Genomic DNA, 21,875 nt, shown 5'->3' with positions numbered 1-21,875 from the left:
CCCCTAGTACAAATTGTACTTTTTTAATTTTTATTTCGAATATTTAAAAAAAAAAATATCAATACACTAGTAGTTTTCAATGTATGAGCAGTTAAAATGTATAATAGCATTATTCTTAATATACATACAGAATGTGTCTGTCTTCCAAGCAGATCATAAGATAATGATGCAATTTCATTTGCACGTTCTCATTGATGAAATACCATATCATAACATTATTCTTAAATACATATATATGTTTATTTAAGCCTTGTTTATGGTAACCTATCACAGGTCTTTCTATGTTCATTCACTAGTCACGTGCTCAATGAGTAACTGCTATTTCGGAAATACCATAATTTAAAAAATAAAATCATATTGCATTGGTCTTGATTTATTTATTAAAAATGATGTTTTAATTGAGAAAGTTTTTAAAATTGTTTTTATCAATATTTGGAAAAGAATGGGACTTGTTAAAACTTATTTTTAGGAAGAATATTTGAAACTTATTTTTAACCAAGAAAGCCTGAGCCTAAAAGAAGGGATCGGCTCAACCTTCACCAACTCCATTGGATATATAATAATAAAAAAAACCATAAAGCCTGAATCCATACGTTTTGCCATTGACCCAATATATATAGTCGTACGTATTGTTTGGAGTAGCCAACAATCTATATATAGATTGAACATGTCCGATACCCTGAACAGAGCATTCTCAGTAAAATTTTTATTTTTGTAAAATTTGAAAGAAATAGTTCAATATAGTCTAATGGATTATGTATTTTATAACTAATATCCAGTTTTTTACAATACCATCTCTACATCTATAGAATACTATTTAGTATTTACACTTGAATAAATATTTAATTCATTTCTCTCTTTACTTTTTATTCTTCATTCATTTCTTTATCTACTTTCTATTTTTTTATTTTATTTGAAATAAATATAATATATTAAAATGTATAATATTTAAATGATATAAAGAAAAAATAGATAAATTGATATATAATATATTGTAAAAATTAATATATAAAATAAAAAAAAATAGATTTTGATGATATATTTTAAAAAATGGGATGAAAAATCCATTAAGAGTTCTATGTATCAATTTGCAAATCTAGCGCGAATAAGATCTTAATCATGGACTTTCACACACACTCTCTCTCACAGTGTCAGGGGAGGAGGCTCCTTTCGGTGTTAACACCTACATGCATGCATACATACATACATAATCCGGGGTGCATTGTTATCTTGATATATAGAGGATGGCAGCTTCCCTCATTACTCATTGAAATGATGTTGTGACAGTACAAGAATACCATATCATGTATATTTCAGAATACTTAAAAATTTTATATCCAAAATTTGTCCTATATATCTATGATCTATATATGCCATGTTATTATAAATTAGTTCTTACAGAAAATAATTCTACTAGTATGCAGAAAATAAGAGATTTTTCCCTTCAATATTTGCTTGTTTAAAATCAGCAATTGGAATTGAAACATCATCTATCAACATAGCGCGCAGTCTCCTTTCATAGTCATCATCGCTATGAATAATGCCAAAAGGAAGAAATTTATTGTTTTTAAGATTATTAATATCTTTTTGTATATTTATAATATTAATCGAGTTATCCGTGTTTTTATAACATTCATTCACCTCATTAGCGGCCTAGCTAATAGTGGGAGATTTTATATGACATTATTGACAGAGCATGAGAGTGAAATAGCATCTCTAACTATTCCCCAAAATGCAAAATCACACATCTTTAATGATATCATGCACGGTAACTTCAGCAAGCCTAAACGGTGAGTGCTTTTTTAAGTCCCCATGAACTACATATCAACTCACGAGAATGTATCTCAAATGAAAAGGAATTAAGAAGATGGTTGGCACAGACCAAATTACTAGATTCCTCTACTTTATATTTAAAAGAATAACGTTAGATATAATTTTAAACTGTTTAAATCTTGCATACTCTTAAAAAAAAAAAAAATGAGATCCATTATTAAAAAATAATTTTTATGTATGACATCTTATATGTATCCATTTCTTCTAAAAGTAGTACTATGCTGGACTTATACACCAGGACTATAAATATCATTAAATAGATGAAAAATAAGCAGTGTTACTCTTGTCATGATGGTCGGATCTTAATTGAAGCTGCTAAATATCTTGTTTAGATAGTTTTAGTGTGTTGGTTTCGATAATTTGGAGTACATGAATTGTATAAATTACCTCTTACACTTTGAGAATATAAAGTCTACCTATTCCTTAATTAATGTCATAAATGATCAAAAGCAGGAAAACTAAAGTGATTACAAATTAAGTTGCTGAGTGAGAAAAAGAAGTGGTCAAAGATTGAAACATAAAGTCACACTTATAGCCTTCTCTTCAATCTTGCTAAAGATACTGTTATTACATAGAGTCTATCTTTTAAGTCATTAAGAAATCGAAAATATGCAATTCTCCAATCAGTGCTAAAAGCCAAAGGGCCACAAACCGCCCATAATCCAGAAATGAAGCCATGCACCACAGTTATATGAAACTGTGGAAAAATATAAGAGATGGGAAAATCTAAGAGCACTCTCATTGGATTAGTTAAATTAAAGTATATTTTTGATGAATGCAAGATGAATTTAACATTTAGCTATTACATTCACATAAGTTTCTACATTGGAATAGCCATTTTTTCATTATATGATAATAAAATAATATAAAATGAATTTAACTTTGACTATTCACATCAAATCTCCAAATTGAATTATCCATTTATTCATTATATAGTAATGAATAATTAATAATTTTGAAAATTTTTTAATTTTTTTAATTATGAATTTATTTTATTTTATCATATTTTACTATTCATAATATTATATATTAATTAGTAATTGTATTCTAATTATATTTTTTCAATTTTCATTTAAAATAGAGAGAGAAATAATTTATATTAAAAGGAGAGAGAAAGAAATAATATAAAAATGATTTGATGAATGAATAGTGTGTTCCAAATTTGAAAATTAGTTTAGACTTTACTGTAGCTATATTCCAAATATTTGAAATATAGCTAATTCAATGTGAGAGATTTTATGACCTAATAGCTAAATTCTCATTGGATTTAACTTTTAGCTAATCCAATGAGAATGCTCTAACCACCATTATTAATAATTCATTGAAGCCAGCTGATCATCTTTAAATGGTTGACCTTTCGACTGAATTGTAATATTTTGAAAGAAAAAAAAATCACCGAGTTGTTTACTAATTTGAGGATCTAAAGGAATAGAGAAATAAATATATATAAAGTGAGCTCCACAACATATATTTATTGTTGCTAGGGGTGCAACCGGTTCGGTCCGGTTTTGGACAAAATTTAGGACCGAATCAGTGTGCACCGGTTTTACATTTTTCAAAACCGATGATGCACTAGTTTTCCTCATAAACCGATACCTCTGATTTTATAGGTTTCCGGTCCGGTCAAATTTTCATGTTTAAATAATTTGCACTTTTTCATAAAAAATCTGTTTCATTAAAAATCTGTTATTATATAAAAAAAAATTTGCTATGTAAAAAAAAATCTTCCATAAAAAAACTGCTATAAAACAAAATATTATACACTTGCAATAAAAAGAAAATTATTTATGATGTTAGTTGTTAATTTGTTACTAACTTAAAGAATGTCAATGTACTAATATTATATGTAATATATTATGGAATATATATTATATATTCATACATTGATACTAAATTGTTACTAATACTATATACTATACTAATAGTGATATTAATACTATTTATAGTTATAGTGATATAAATATTATTTGTAGTTATAGTGATGTTAATACTAACATATTAAGTTAACTATACTATTATACATATATTATGCTATAAATCTTATAATATATTAATATATACTAATACTATATATTATACTATTTTAGTGTTACTACTACATATAGTGTATATATATATATATATAGTTTTCTCGGATATGCAATTCGAAGTGTATACAATGCATATAGGCCTCGGATAGTCATTAAAGACGAAACATATAATTTTATTAATATCCTTGATAGGATAAATTTTCAGAAATTGTATACTAATGTAACAGTCTCTAGTCTTACTTCATGATATAGTCTATCATGAATTTTCAGACGAAACGAATAACCATTAGAATTTTCTTAACAATGTATACAAAGAAATATATATATATATATATATATATATTATAATGATATAGTGATACTAATACTATGTGTTATACATTATGGAATATAAATTATATATTATATAATAATACATTGATACTAAATTATTACTAATACTATATGCTATGCTAATAGTGATATTAATACTATATAATAATATATGGTCATAGTGATAATTATATAATATCTTATATATAATTATAATATATTATGATATATAATTATAATTTATATTATTATATATTATATAATATATAAGTATTATATATAATATTAAAAAAATTAATTTAAATATATAATATAGTAAACTAGTTTAGTCCTAAAAATCATAGAACCGGAACTAGACTTGTTCCTGCCGGTTTTTACATTTTAGAAACCGGTTTCGGATGATTCCTCCGGTTCGGGCCGGTCTGATTTTTCGGTTAAAATTTACACTCCTAATTGTTGCCCATAGTCGGAAAAAATTAATTCCTATATGATACGTGTTTTAGTCTTTTTTAGTGATATTAGGTCGCCACTAAATACATTACCAAATATGTAACTACTTGCAGAGACATTCTTTTTTCTCTTATTTCTTCTCCCCCCACAACTTGCAACCTCTTCATGTGCAAAAAGATCGTACACTTATATCCTCTTGTGCAATCTTTCCAAAGACACGGCCAGTGTTACATAGAGTTGGTCTTTTAAATTATCCAAAAAACAGAAGTACAAAACTCTCCAATTACGACTAAAAGTCAAAGGATCATTGTAACAGACAGCCAGAAATTCAATAGTGAAATTTTTATTGACTTTAGGAACCTAATGAAAGCCTCCTAAGTTTTCACGAATTGACTAATTGCATAGGTTCTAATTTGTCAACATAGTCAGTGTTATTACTCATTATTATGCCAGAAGTGAGATTTTAATTATTTCAAGTAGTTATAAGTGTTAGAATGGGTTATGGTCTGTGCCATTAGAGTCAATTGATTATTTCAGATTTTATGGCACTATAGTCAATTTTCATATTTTCAGATGAAATGCCTCGGTAAGCATACCAAATGCAGTGTTTTTAAAATCACAGTGTGATATATCCAAGTTAAATTAGAGAAGTTTTATTTGGACACTTGACAAGATCTTAACCACACATAGTGAATAGTATTAGATAATGCCACCATGAGTAACGTTTGATGGATTTGAAAGAATCAAGGTGTAAGATCATGCTACTTAAGCAAAAATCATATTCCATTCAACCAATCAAATTGTGTCAAACAAAAGAGGATTTCCACCCTAGTAAATTCCTAAATAGTTGGGATCCAACCAAGAACTCAAAAGCATGGTGGAAACCGAAATCCTAAGAGGTTTTATCCAAACCATAAAGTTGACCTCTAAAACCTAATTGAATCGGTTTCTAGCATTGTGTTTAATCACTTGATTAAATTACTTCCAAATGCTATTAATCTTTTAAATTTATATTATAATATCATTATCCAACCTTGTTAACTTTGGATAATTGACTGTGCCAAGAGAAATTAGATTTGGGTTTGATAGCAACCCAAATCCTCTTAAAACCTGAAATTAAGGCCCATTCGGTTAAGGCCCATTAAAACCCACGAATTTGGCCACATTAACATTGCTTCTTGGCTAAGTTTTTTGCACCTCCACATTCCTAACCAGATTGTTCAAGAGAACCTAGAAGACTCTTGAAGTAAAAAGCTAAAGAGCCACCTCACTCTTTCACTTATGCACTCCACTTAGAGAAAAAATCTTGGGTTGATATTTGTATATTATATTGGGAAGAAAAGGCCAACATTCAAGCTTCATGTTAGACTTGTCATCTTCCATAACTAGTATAAAAAGTACTTAAGCCCCCTTCCAATGAAAATCATCCCTCCTTTACACTTTGTTTTGATAGAACACAAATGACACTCTTGGGCAACTTTTCTGAAGTCTATTTGAATCATGACTATAGGTTTTTTTAATTGTTTTCTCACCACATTTATTTCAATAAAGCTGTTCCTTTTTTAGTCTAGTTTACGTGGAGATCTTATTTTTTCCATTTGAAGATCATTTGGTCGGACAAAAGTTATTTAAACCATAAAAATGTCATTTTGAGTGATGAACTGGAGAGTGTGTTATATTTGGAGTTTTTGACCAAGTTAATAGATAGATCATGGTCTGAACTTTTTATTGAGTATTGTTAACATGTGTATACGATTATTGGTTGGGGATTTGTTGCATGATTAAAGGTTTTGATGAAATATTTTCTTAGATCTAGAAACTTGGAAGAGAGGAAAAAATAGTTTCTGTTTTAAGAAAGTTTGGATTTTTTGTGATTTAAACCTAGTCCAATGACTTTGATAATTTTATTGGAGGATCCTAAGCCTCTAATATACATGTTAAAATATTAGTTTTAAGATATTTAATGTTATATTCAAAGTTATGAATTTGTATGCAAAGAGATATTCATATAGACCAAGTGATGATGTTCTTGACTAAATTCATGTTTTGGTTGATTTTTAGCCATAGATCTCGAGTTTAAAGCTTAGATCTATTTTAGGACACCTTTTTTAAACTATTTTATATTTTGGTTTGAAGATCACATTTTTTTGAGTCATGGATCAAGAGGTTGATCAAAACAAGTTAGAAACAAAAATCTGGTTTTGAATTTAGAAGAAAACCGAAAAGTTCAAGTATGATTTTAGTGATTTTGATGACTTTTGTTTGATGATTCAAAGTATGATTATTCTTAGAAATGAATATGTTAGAAGCAAGATTTGGTTTTTTGCAATTCTTGGAGATACTTTGAAATAGATCAAACCATATGATTCAAGGGTTTGCCTTTTTAGTTAAAAAGTTTGGATCATTTTTCTAAAAAGTTTGGTGTTCATGACTAGCATATTTTTAGTTGATGTTTTGAGTAAGTTTTTAAAATTAGGATAGGTAGATCTTTGTTGCAAAATTTGATTTGATCATGAGTTTTGAAATTGGAAGAATTGCAACAAAAATTAAGGGAAAAAGCCTATGCAAGTTTTAGCCACTATAGCTTTTAATGGTTGGGTTTAGTTTTAAATTTTTCAAAATTGATATTTGAGTTTAGGACAAAATTTACATGAGGTATGTAAATTTTGGTGATTTTTGGACTTAGGATGCAAAATCCTTAAGTTTGGGGTAAAATGATCATTTTTCCACATGTAAAGGGTAAAATGATAATTTTAATCTAAGCTGATATTTTTACATATTTCTAATTGTTAGTGATTAAGTTCTAATTTTTAGAAATCACTACTTTTACATTCTTGTGATCGCGCTCGAGTTTTGTTTAGAAACACGAAGATCGAGGTAAGTTAGATTTTAATTTTCTAGTAGTTTACTGTGTATGGATGATAAGTAAAAGAACTATAGTATGTGTATGTATATGTGTCATGCCAGTCATTACAAATTTATATTTATTTATTAAACAAAATTTATTCTGTCATGAATTATTCATTTGTTATACAAGATATTATGTCATGTATTGCTATACATTGTAAGTAGTGTGGATACGTACAGTATAAGGAGGTTTTGTCTAGAAGATTGGAACTTAACCGGATCAATGTGACCTTTCAATCTTTCCTGAGAATTTACTTAGTGAGTACTATTCATTTCTATGAAAAAATTGATCAAGACAATGTCAGAAAGAAGGAGAATGTCATGTATGTCATGTTAAACTAAGTATGTCATCTGTTACAGGTATGTCATGTCATGTAATATGCATTGTTGCAAGTATGTTATGTTAAGTATGTTATTTGTTACATGTTATGTCATGTTACGAAATATTGTCTGTTATATGTTATGCTATGTTACAAAATATTTCTATCTCAAGCAAGTCATGTCTTATAAGTTACGTTCAAGACATGTTGTGCTATGTCAGGACTTCTGTCCTTTCGTATTTTAGTCATGTTTCGTCATGGATAAAATTTGTGTATTTCTAGAACAGTCATGTCAAGTGATTCATATCAATTACGACCCTAAGTGCTAGGATGAGGTAATATCCTAGTGAGACACCTTTGTTTTACACTGGAGTGTCTAAATAGGTGTAAAATTTTCTGAGTTGATGAAATACAATCAATGGGTAGCTGGGGGGGGCCTAACAAGCTGGTCACAAGAGCACGCCAGACACTAACGCCGATGGAGTCACAGTTAACCCCTTTCCTCTTCATTCTCTGTCAAGCCCGCTAATGCAACCAGCCTACTGGCTTCCCTTCCTTTGTTTGTGCAGGTACCAGCTGTAGGCTCTACTGCCTCACGTGATGTTACTGTGCCATCATCTTCTTCCCTTAACCATGCAGCTTGTAACACCCGAGCCTAGTCAGGCTACTTTACAAAATTTTGGATTATAGTTATGAAAAATCGTTTGGGATTACGAGTAAAATTTTTAGAAGAGAGTTTCGGCCTGAAATATTTTTGGTGGTATATAAATTTTTTTAATAGGTTTGATAATTAGGTTTGAAAGTCTTTAATGGATCAAGTGGATGTTCATCAGAAAAATTTATGGGATAAGTGTATTTGTTTTAGGTTGAGTCGAGACCCAAAACTTAAGTAAAACCCAAACAGTAACCCCATGCATGATCAGAGTTGTGGGTCAAGTCTATTTATTTATTTATTTATTTTTAGGCTAAAGAGCCCAGTCCCGTGGGAGTGCCCAGAACACGTCGCATGGTTCCATTTCCATGCATACCCTTTTCATCCCCTTCCTCTAGGTTTTCTCTTTACTATTTATATCTTCTATATATATATTTATATGTTAAACATCTCAACCCTAGTTTATGTGCCGCTTCCCTCTCTTGACGCTCTCAGCCATCCATACTTACCTGAGCCTCCACCCCCCAACCTTAGTACAGACCACAAGCATTCTCTGTAAAACACCAAATCGAAGGGTTCGGTTTGCTTCCAGTAAACTGCCACCCCAAAGCTAATCCGTGTGCCGTGACGCCGCCAAGCACCGTCCGCGTCAGTACCTCAGCCTCTTTCAGTTCACCACCCAGGCCGTGCGCCACCACCCCTCCGAGTACCCCGTCTGGTTCTCAGCTATCCCCACCCCCTATTTTTACACCAAGAAACAGAGGAGTGTTTTCCCACCACCGTGCGCCATCAACCTGCCAACCCATGCCACCAGCCATCGTTCGGTCACCTTCGGTCCGCCGCACGCCACCTTGGTCTCTCGGTAAGTCACCGACACCCCCTCGCTGTAGCTCCCCTTTCGGCTTTGCTCTCCCTCCGTTTTCTCTCTCACAGTATCCCCCTATCTCATTTTCAGCTATCTCTCTCTCTCTCTCTCTCTCTCTCTCTCTCTGCAACGCAATCAGAAAGTCATCACCACCTCTGTCCAACGTCCGTCGCACTCCCACGGTGCCGCTGCTTGATTTTTTTCGTGGGTATGTCCCTGCTGTCACTCGCGTGTTGCCTCTTCTGATTTTAGTTTTGCTGTTAATAACAGTTACTTAAAAAGGGAATTGTGGTTGTCTCGGGTAGCTGGTAGGTGAAGGGCATTTTTACCCTTTCACCCTTTTTGTTTAAAACATCAGCTAAGTTGGTATTTTTTTAACTGAAACGTGGGCTGCATGCGATTTTTATGGTTACATGAAAGCACATGTGAGTTTATTTTGCTAAGCTGGTATTTTCAAGAGACTAATATTTTTATCGGATTGGTTATTAAATAAATATTGATAAATATTTTTGGAATGATCAGTAAGTGCAAAATCTTATAATGAATCCTTGTAAAAGAATATTTTTTTAAACAAAAGTATGATTATCTACTTATAATGATTTCGATATACTTATGTTATTTTAGTTTTATAAATTATAGTAAGATCTAAATTGTAAATAAGTTAGAATCTTATAAATAAGTTAGCATTTAATGTTTTAGTTGGAGTTATTAAGTTAGATATTGATGAGTTTAGAAAGTGATATTGTTATTTTAGGAATAATGAGAATTTTTAGATTTTGAGGAATTAAAGAATGAATTATTTTAGAAGTTTGGGCTTGAATATCGAAATATGAGATTGATTAGAAATTTTCGTGATCATCTTATAGGTGACAATTAATTTTTGTACGGCATTGTTGAGGAAATTTTTGAAAGGCTAAGAAGTTTAGGTAAGTGGGGTTTCTATGCTAGACTTTGCATAAAAATAAAATAGAGTGAGGTCAATTTTGAAAATGTGCATGTTTTGTTATGAAAGGAAATTTTGGAAACGACCTCAGTTATTTGTTCAGCAATACTCATGAAATTCTGTATAAGAAGGAAATATTTTTTTGTCATGACTAGTGTAGACATGAGCTTATTTTGACATTTTACTTCTGAACTGTGCAAAAGAGAGCGAATATGAAATTTTGTGCATAAATTATATTTTTGTGATCTGATTTTGTTCTGTTCTGAAAATATTTATACTATGCTATGATAAGATGTGATTTCTGAAACCTCTGACATGACATTCTGTTTCTGTTCTGACCTTACCAAGGTTGTAAAACTATGGTCTCTGTTTGGGTTGGTACCAACTTTTCTGTTTCTGGTGCACCCACTTTGGAAACAAAGTGGTTTTCTGTGTAGTCTTTCCTATGTGCACACTCGGGGCTGCGAGAATGATAAGGGGAAGATTCACATTCTATTTCTGCTCGGTTGGCCGCCAGGTTTTGCACAATCCTACCACGGGGGTTAAACATGGAATTATATTATGATATGATGTTTCAGTTATGTAGTGCCAAGAAAAATTTCAAAAAAAATATTTTTGAACTTTCGCTCTTATATTTTTTATAACATGTTCTGGTTCTGCATTCTGAATTCTGTAAATGCTCATGTTTGCATACTAGTATATGTTCTCTGCTTATTGAGTTGTTGATAACTCACCCCTATCTCTATAATATGTTTCAGATAATTTTGATGCACAAACTGGAAGTCAGGAGTAGGGAGTACTTGCAAGTTTTATTAATCATAGAAGACTTAATGCCTTATGGTACAAGGACTTTTTGGAGAGTCATTTTGGTAGTGTTGATATGTTATGTGGCTATGGTAATTTGAGTTATGATTATTCCTAGTCTTTGTAGAAATGTTTATGAATTTTATCTAGACACTTCTGATGTGCCTTTATGTAGGAACATGAATATTTGTGTTGAACAAATAGGTTAATATGTTATGGAGAATCTGGTTTATTTTTAAATGTGTTATTGGAGATGATTTTTGGCCACATGAGTTAACTCTTCGAACCCTCGGAGACGGGGCATTACACAGCTTCTCCAAACTCATCATCAATATCATTGCCGCCAGCTCCTCAGGCTCATTCCATTGCTCCATCTATCCATCCGATGTGCACAAGGCTACAAAATAAAATTTGGTATCCCAAACAGTACACTGATGGTACTATTCCATACTCTAGTCAGGCCCTTACGGTGATTTTCGCTTCTACTCCTATCGAACCAATGTGTTCACCACTGCGAATAGAGACACAGCATGGACGCAAACCATGAACAAAGAGTTTGACACTCTTCTCTGAAACCGCACCTGGTCACTTGTCCCTGCCACTTCCACCATGAACATCTTTGGCAACAAATAGGTCTACCACCAGAAGTACAATGCTAATGGTACTGTCCAGCACCACAAAGCCCGTTTAGTGGCCAAAGGGTTTCACCAATAGCCAATACTTGACTAGAGTGAGACTTTCAGTCTCGTAGTCAAACGACAAACTATACGGCTCATTCTCTCCATTAAAGTCATTCGTTGTTGGCTCATTCGACAGTTCAACGTTTCCAATGCCTTTCTGGATGGTAATCTCTTTGAAGTAGTCTTCATGGCCCAACTGCAAGGTGTACACATCATGTGTGCAAGCTGCATAAGGCCATCTACAGCCTTAAACAAGCCGCATGCTCATGGTATTTCAAAATCAGTAGTCATTTCCTTGAACTTGGCTTTATTGCCTCCAAAGTAGACAATTCCCTTTTTATCTATTGTTAACACTCACTGGAATTCTATGTTTTAGTTTATGTTGCCGGTATACTTGTTATTGGTTCCTCCATGACTGTCATGCATACACTACTCCAAAGCCTATGCATTGGTCTTCCGATTAAAGACTTAGGGCAACTTCATTTCTTTTTGGGTGCAGAAGCACATTTCCAACACAATGATTTTTTTTTTCTCTCTCAGCATAAATATATCCAAGCCTTTACTCCTTATGACCAACATGCACAATGGTCTAGTAAGGGTGGCAATATGTGACATGACTTGTGGATCTAACACGAACACAACACGTAATTAGCATATTTGGATTTGATGTTCTACTGAACTCATTTGGCTTCAGGGACTTCTCAACAATCTAGGCATTTCTCTACATCAACCACCCATTTTATGGCGTGACAATATTGGTACCACATACCTTTTCGTCAATCTCATTTTTCATTTTGTACCAAGCATGTGGCTGTTGATTCTTACTTTGTTCGGGAACGTGTTATTCGTGGTCATCTGAAGGTACAATTTATCTCAGGCATGGACCAATCCATGGATATTCTCACTAAGCCATTGGTTGCACCTAAATTTGTTATTTTATGGGACAAGCTCAATATCACTGCTACTTCGTTGAGCTTGAGGTGGCGTATTAGTGCTCCAACTAAAGGACCCAACAATCATGCCAAATTAATAGCCAAGAACTTCTCCACAGTTGGTGATAACTTACTCACATATTCAAAGTCACTTGCATAGCTTCAAGTCTAGCCACGTATCAAATCTCCATGATTCTAGAATCTGTCTCTCCAACGTTCACTTTGTTTTTTTGTAATATATATTTCGATTAATTGCATTATTGACTCTATATGTAATCATAGCATGTGTACATGATATTGTGTGTGCAATAAATCAATATCTTTTACCTTCTTTAATTAGTTGTTGTGAACTAACGCAAATAAAACTAATCATCATACTCCACATGCAATAGTTTTCAGAGTTAGTAGGAGGTTCCTTAAGTTAAGCTGTATATACAGTTAGCTGGTTATTGGAGTAACATGAATTTGGAGTGATCTGGGGTAGCCATGCATTTGGTAGTTTAGAGGTTTCTAATTGGAATTTGTGACCTTTATCTGTGTTGGATCCAGATTACACTGCTGGGGGAAACACATCGTGTACATATTGTAGACTGAATGTGTGGCACCCTTGACCCCCACATGTGATTTGGTGGAAGTCGTAACACCTGGATGATGACCACACAGATCGTACACCCATCGTCATTCGCAAGTGTGTGCAAACATGCAAAATGTGTACAACATAAATAATGGAGCGAAAAAATATAAGGCAGTCAAAACTAAGTACCAGAATGATTAAAAATGATATAACCCGAAACAAAGTCCTCCAAGAGGTTAATACAGTCATCCGGCTGAAATAAAATAAATAAATACAAAGGTCCAACAACAAGTAACGGGTAATGTCCCAAGCCATCACTCCTCAGGTGGGGCTGGTTCCTTCTGCTCATACCCCTCATCTGCATCAAAGTTTACGATTTCATGAAACGGAACCGTTGATAGGAATATCAAAATGAGATTTCACAATCTCATTAAATAAATCACTAGAGCAACAATGAAGAGATTTAGGCATAAAATTATACAAACAAACAATGCACAACAGTCATGGAAGCATAAAAAAAAAAAAAAAAACCCCAAAAATGTCCATTTTTACAACCATTTCCAAAATGCATTTATTAGAACCACTCACAACAAAAACCCTTTTGTACCCAAAAACACATATATTTATTACACATACACCATGGTCTGATCTCCAATGGACCAAGTGCATACCCTGGCTCCATTCATCACACTACAAGTAACGACCGTGCATGTGACTTAGTAAAAGTTGGCCATGCAAGACAATACACGATAGTAGTTGATGTAGAGTTTGTACACAGAAAGAACTTGGACGAATAGCCTAATTTATAAGCATTAATAATATAACTAGATTATAATTAAGAGAAACCACAAAATATGCTTTCAAAGTTTTAACATTTAATATTGGACTTATAATAGTTCAACTGATCATATATATATGTCTCCCTGTATAGAGTATTAACAAAGGAAAGGCTGAAGTCCATGCAGGTTTTAATTGTGAAATTACTACTAATTCGAAAATTTTAAGTTAATAGAAAAAGATAAATTTAATTATTTATAATACTATTATTTTTTCAATGGAGATTCTATCTTAATTATTTGTAGAAATAGAAAAGATCAAAAGGAAGTCGCGAATTACATAATCATCATAAGTGACATTCACGTGCTGTTGAATGATATATACAATGTGCTAGAGATTAGAGGAATATACATCCTAATTAGATACATTTATTATGAGATTGTAAATATCATATGACAATCTAAAAGAAAAAAGTTTCATCATGACTCAATAAATCTCATTAAGCAAGCAATTATAGAGAAAGAATGCACATTAATTTATGCGTATACAGTAAATATAGTTCATATAAGTTATAATATGTTAGTCAAGTGATTAAATTCTATTAATTGTTTTATAGAATCTATAGTAGTTAGTGAATAGGTTTTAATATATAGTTTCATTTACTAGTTATATATAGAATTTTTATTAAATTGTTGTAATTTAATTTATTTTTAATTATTCAAGTTTATTAAAAAGATAAACAAGCTTGATCAGCTTGTTCTTGGTAATTTTAAAGATTTTTCAGGTATTGATGCAAAATAGTTCAATTTATAGTACTAAAGAAAAATGAATCATCATTACTACTGATGCGGTCTTTGCTTCACATGCATGAAGACAAAACTTTGCCTAGACTTTTGTGTAAGAAGATCATAAACTAATTACCTCCTTTTGGCCAAAGACACTGCGAATGCCCCATAGAGTTGGTCTTTTAAGTTATTTAGGTATCGGAAATATGAATCTCTCCAATTACGATTCAAAGCCAAAGGACCACAAACCGCCCAAAATCCTGTAATGAAGCCAAACATCGCAGTAATATGAAACCATGGAGTTGTACGTCCATCTTTCTCATTCTGGATGTCTTTGTCTTCGTTGCCATTAGTAGTATGGTCACAACGAGGAAGTGGGGTGCCGCAAAGTCTAAGATTCCCCTCATATGTAGATGTATCAAAACCTTGGAGTTGAGTGCCCGAGGGTATTCGCCCATGGAGATTATTGTTAGCTACACTAAACGTAGCCAAGAAATGCAGACGAGCAAGTGATGCTGGTATTTCACCAGATAACTGATTTGCTGAGAGGTCTAGCTCTTCCAAGTTTGTAAGTTCTGATATTTGGTCTGGAATGTTCCCTGTGAAGCTGTTATGACCAAGATGTAGTGCTCGAAGCAATTTCAAACGTCCAATTTCAATGGGGATACTGCCACTAAGACTATTATTATCTAACGATAATCGCGGGTAAAAGTAGGAGAGGGAGCTGTACTGGCGAAGCTCATTATTTTCTAAGTAATAAATCGGTAAAAGCAAAGAATCATTGTCTCGTTGATAAACCTGTGCTGATACTAATGCGGGCAATGCACAAAGTTCCTTAGGGAATTCACCCGATATGAGGTTGTGAGACAATTGTAAAGACCTGAGCCTCGGAAGGGTCGACAACCATCCTGGAATTGAACCTGTGATACGATTACCATTTAGTGCCAGAATTTCTAGCTTCTTGAGCATAGATAGCCACATAGGCAATTGACCAGTAAGTTGGCATGTAGCAATACCCAAGAGTCGAAGATTTTCAAAACCAACTATGTCAACATCATTCGGCAATCTCTCATGCAGAAAGTTGCTTCCAATGAGGACTATTTCGAGACTCTTGCAACGCATCAGAATTTTGATTGCCACCGTGATGTTGGTTAGACTGTTGTAACTAAGTGAAAAATAAGATAAATATTTCAGTTGAGCAATCTCCGATGGGATTTGCCCCTCTAGTTGGTTTTGGGAAAGTCGAATTGCTCTAAGAGACTTGCAGGATTGAAAGCTTATTGGAAAGCTACCAGTGAAGCAATTATATCCGAAGTCAAGAATAGTTAGCTGTTGAAAACCGGAGAAATTAAGGTTGGAGATATTTCCTTCAAACAAATTGATTCGTAAATTCAATTCGATGAGATTTGTGCAATTCATCAATGATGAGGGCAACGAACCTATGAAGGAGTTTGCATGAAGAAGCATGTGCTTTAATTTGGAAAGCCTCCCAATATTTGGTGGTAACTTGCCGCTCAATCGATTTGCATACAGCTCAAGGAGGGTGAGTTTGGTTAGGTTCGCAATGTCATCGCTAATGGGTCCGGAAAAAGTATTGGAAGGTAAAGAGATTTCTTCTAATGTTGTCACACTATATAGATCATTTGGAAGTAACCCAAAGAGAGAGTTAAAGCCTGCTCGGAAAATCTCTAGTTTGGAACATGCTCCTAGTCCCAAAGGAATTTGGCCAGTATGATCATTGAAAGAGAAATCAAGGAGCCTAACAAAACGGGAATTCATGCAAAGATGAGAAGGAATGGGGCCTTGGAAATTGTTGCTGCTGACATTGAGCTTGATCAAGTTCCAAGCTCGTTCGAGGAATGATGATTGGATTGTACCATGGAAGTGATTGCTAGACATGTCAATTATTTGAGTAGAGGTAGGCCAACCATGATGAGTAGATGAGCCATTAGATGAAAATAGCAAAGATACATCTCCAACTAAATAGTTGTAGCTTAAATCAAGAATCATGAGTTGATTCAAGGATGAAAAGAATCCACTAGGGAGAGAACCTGAAAGTGAATTGTGGGAAAGATTTAGGTGAGAGAGATGCGTAAGGTTTCCAAGAAAATTAGGAGATACACTTCCTGTTAGGCCTTTAGAAGGCAACCAAACATGGGTGACCTGACCGTTGTGATCACAAGAAATACCTTCCCAGTGGCAGCAATCGTTCGAGGACCAATTTAAAGGTGGAGAGGACGTACTGGCCTTTAAGGACATGAGAGAGTTGAGATCTGCTTGGTTGCATGCATTATTTGAAATGAGAATGACAAGGAGAAGTAAAATGAAAAGGAGATCATGAGGTGTAAAGCAGGGCATCTTTTTAGCTTGATAACTTCTCAAAAAGAGGAATGATATCGACTAAACTGAAGCACACAATGAAATCAGTTTGATCCTACTATTTATAGAAATCTGATCATATTCTTCGCGTATACGCATGCATACCTAGCTTTCCGTTTTGTTTGTTGATTTAGGTGCGGTTTGGATGGTGATATGATAAATTATATATATATATATTTTATAATAAATTATATAAATTATATAATAAATTATATATACCGTTTCGAGATAGTATATATATAATAAATTAATAATATATGTATAAATTATATTTCAAAATAACATCAATACAAGTCTTATAAAGTTAAAACACATATTTATAAAACTAAATAATACTTCTAAGTTCTCAATCCAACTATTTAAAAATAATAATAACTCATCTTCATCATAAAAAAGGAAGTAGGGATTTGATTTTCAGTTCTCAAGAAAAGTGAATTAAAAAAAAGTTGAGAAAATAGTCTCCAGATGTGAGAAATTGAGTAAAAATTATGAAAAATTTAGAATTTTTACATTAATTACAAAAAAAAAAAAAAAAAGATTTGGGGTGGTACATAGAAAATAGGCCGGTATTGACCGAAACACACTGGTACAATCGATATTTGACCTGATACGAAATGCATACATCAACTTTACCGGTCAGTATCCTAGTATGGTAAATATCAACTGTACCAACTGGTATAGTACGAAATTCAAAACTTCTTATATATACATCACAATTTTTAGAACTTTGTTGTCCTACAATAGAGTGGCAGCTAGCTAGCTAGCAAAAAGAAATAAACTAATATCTATCACATATGCATTATGACATTTGCCTTTTGGAAAAGAGCTATAATATATTTAATTCTATAAATTGACTTGGAAGTCTTTGTTTGTTCCAAGTAATTTCCTGGTGGCTTCCAATCGCTAATCATGTTAGATTAAAAAATAAAAGAATTAAGAATGATTACATATTTTATTGGGAAGATGGTTTTGCGCAGCTCCGCTTCTTCTTCCCACTTTTTTAACTTTTTGACTAAAACATAAATTAAAACACGTAGTAATTCCTCTTAATGACATCTAAAGAAAAAACATTTACATGATCTAGTACAAGAAAACGAATTATTTGTTGCCAGTTATTTTTATAGTTATTTTTTATAAAAATAATTATTTCCTAGATTTATTTCTTCTTCTTTCTTCGCCTACCGCGATCCTGCTACAGTGACATAACACTTTCCATCTAGACCAGCATCTCTGTCTACACTTGTTTTTGAACTTTAATGCGTATTCATTCCTCCTGATCTCTTTGTCGCTTCTGCAAATATGCCTCTAAATTGGACTGTCGTGATAAGAGAGCCTTCAACTCTTGCTGTCTAGACTTCATCTGCTTAATTTCTTGACGTGCGGTTTCCAAATCCTTAGTAAGATTATTAACTTTTGAAGTCTAGGCAGTGTAGGATGAACAGACATGCTTCAAAGAACGTCTCAAGCCTCCTACCAAACCAGAATTGGTCCCGAGGACCTGCATAAATATGTCCATGTCATTAGGAGAAGATTCCTTAGAGGCTGAGTGCATCTAAATCATTTTTTCCTACAATAATTAGGAAGAAAACACACAATAAAGAGAGGTTTGGATTCAAAACTCGCCTCAACCTACCTCAACTCATCTCATCTCATCATTATAATTTTTTAAATTTTCACACAAAATATAATAAACAATTCAACTTTTTCAAATCCCAAAATAATTTTTCTAAATTTTCACACAAATATAATAAATGATTTAACTTTTATTCTACTATTCACAAACCATCTCAACTCATCTCTGAATCCAAACCTTTCCACTTACATAATTATTATAAAACATAATTATTACGTAATATCCATATTAAAATAAATAGTAAGAAAACATAATATCTATTGACAAGTTGGCATAATTTATTCACACATTTAAATAATTATTTTTGGCAACAAGATCAATCTACTCCTTATGTGCATCGGTATGAGTTGCAGCATAGATATGAATGAAGGAAAATTTTTTAGGATCATTGTGTTTCTAATAAAGCTAGTGATAATTTTAAAAAGTATTTAAATAAATAATATGATAAAAATGATTGAATTTAATAAATAATTACCAATTTATTTGCAAGGCGTAGAGTGGCAGCTAGCAAGCTAGCTAAAAGAAATAAACTAATATCTATCATATATGCTTTATGACATTTGCCTTTTGACAAAGAGTTATAATATATATCATTCTACAAATTGACTTGGAAGTCTTTGTTTGTTCCAGGTGATGTCCAGGTGGCTTGTTCTTCCCACTTTGCTAACTTTTTGACTAAAATACAAATTAAAACACAGTAATTCCTCTTTATGACATGCAAAGAAAAAACCTTTACATGATTTAGTAAAAGAAAAAGAATTATTTGTCGCATGTTATTTTCTGTAAAAATAATTATTCTTACGAAAATGAGTATAAATTTTGGTCTTAAATAATCATTATTGTTACAAATAATCTGTCAAAATATTCATTTTTTTTGTAGCATGGTAAGTGCTTCATGTTGATCGTAGCAATTCTAGAGTGGTTATGAAATGGATTCAGTGATTCATTGGACTAAACGATTATTTTATGTCACTATCTTCTATCTATGCAAAAAATGATTAGATAAAAAAGTTAAAAATTTGAAATTAAAATTACTTGTATTTAAACGATGTTTGAGAATAAAATAAGATGGGATAAAATGAGATAACTAGGATGAGATGAGATGAACCATCCCATCAAGCAACACCATAGTCCTACAAGAGAGTGGCAGCTAGCTAGCATAAAGAAATAAACTAATATCTATCATATATGCATGATGAACATTGCCTTTTGGAAAAGAGCTATAATATATATAATTCTACAAATTAACTTGGAAGTCTTTGTTTGTTGCAGGCAATTTCCTAGTGCCTTCCAACCTCTAATCACGTTAGATTAAAGAACAAAAAAAAATTAAGAATGATTACATATTTTGTTAGGAAGATGGTTCTACGCAGCTCCACAACTTCTTTTTCCACTGTACTAACTTTTTGACCAAAACACAAGTTATTATTATCATAGTTTATCATTTGCAGGCCCTTATAATCACTACAACCGATTTCATTTATTCTCACAGATGAAACCATCTTAAAAAAAATAAGAAAATCATCATAAAATTTTTTTTGTGACGGTTTGAAATCATCACCACAACCGTCACAGAAAGTATTTTATGACGATTGGAAGCCCGTGATGAGATGCAATGTTTGAATGTGATGAGATTTTATAATAGACAAATTCTGTCACAGAAAATACGTTCAAACATATCAAATAATATTCGAACGTTTACTTGACCGATTAGGATTCGAACGATAAGTATCTAACGTTAGATATTTTTCGTTGGAATGTTTGATTTTTACATTCGAATATACACATCTTGAAATGTTTGTGATGTAACGTTTGAATTTTGCATTCGTAAATTATTGGACAATTGTTCAAATGTCAAAGATTAAACGTTCATACGGTTGAACAGTTACAAGCAGTATATGTCCGTACTAACCGTATTCATGACATAAATCATCGGATCGTATAGGCAAATAACGGTCATTCAATATTGACCGTTATATTTGTCTTATTTCTCGTTGCATCGGGCGAGCTCATTGCTCGGGATGAGTTAGTGACACGATTCATTGTACAATTTTTCTTGCAATTTCGCCTACATTGTTAACTTTTCCAAAGGCAGATTAAACAATACTAAATTCGCATATTTCAATTAAATAAACTCACATATTAGAGAGTCACAAAAATAATTCTAAATTCCAAAGTCTGTTTCAAAAGAGCCCCTAAGATACGTATTTAAATAATTATGTAGTAGTGATTGTTAACGGAAAAGATAACGTATGGATCATTCCAATGAAATCTTTAACACAATTTATTCTTAAAAAAATTGCGCAATGAGCTAATCCTAAATGGGTGAAAGCTGAGGGAGGTTAGCTAGACCACATATATAATTATATATAAAAAAAAAAGTGTTTGGAGATCATTTCATTATTTATTTATTTTAAAGGCCGTCCTAAATATATGTAAAAAGGAAAAAGAAAAGATAGGCTGGACTTTTGTGTCTCAAGAATAGGTTAACTAACTACTACTTATTTTACTCATAAAAAAAAAAAAAAGAATAGGCTAACTACTACCACAAATAAATCATGTACTATAGAGGGCACCTAATGTAGTTTGACCTGTCATTTGACATTTGAAGCATCAAAAGTATTAAAATCCTCATTAATTCTCGTTTATTTTTACAACACATCTCATCTCATTTCATTTAATCATTATAATTTTTTTAAATTTTCACACAAATTAAAATAAACAATTTAACTTTTTCAAATTTCAAAATAATAAGAATATTAAAAAATATATTCTAACAATATTTTATTCAATTTTTAACTTTTATCTAAACTCATCTCATCTGCAAAATCAAACGAAGCTTAAACTCAAATATCCACCGTTTATGAGATTTGGTAAGGAAGGAAAGTCACTACAACAGAATGTGCCTTTTGTGACGGAGGAAACTGTCACCAAAAAAGGGCAAACCGTCACTAAACATATTTGGTGACAGTTTGAAACCGTCACCACAACCGTCACCT

At 32.4% G+C, this 21,875-nt stretch overlaps 1 protein-coding gene across 1 annotated transcript; it reads right to left on the bottom strand.

Annotated features, from left to right (window-relative positions):
- Positions 1–13,521: 13,521 nt before the first annotated feature.
- LOC118348517 (receptor-like protein 2) lies at positions 13,522–16,015 on the bottom strand. The gene is made up of 2 exons (XM_035690404.1): positions 15,001–16,015; positions 13,522–13,660 (listed from the first exon to the last, which is right to left on the bottom strand). The coding sequence occupies exons 1-2, from the start codon at positions 15,984–15,986 to the stop codon at positions 13,657–13,659; spliced, it is 990 nt and encodes a 329-aa protein (XP_035546297.1). The 5' UTR covers positions 15,987–16,015; the 3' UTR covers positions 13,522–13,656.
- Between the last annotated feature and the right edge of the window lie 5,860 nt (positions 16,016–21,875).

The sequence above is a fragment of the Juglans regia genome, chromosome 5 (assembly GCF_001411555.2).
Source record: "Juglans regia cultivar Chandler chromosome 5, Walnut 2.0, whole genome shotgun sequence".
In the NCBI taxonomy this organism is placed as follows: domain Eukaryota; kingdom Viridiplantae; phylum Streptophyta; class Magnoliopsida; order Fagales; family Juglandaceae; genus Juglans; species Juglans regia.
This window is presented reverse-complemented; position numbering and strand designations above follow the sequence as displayed.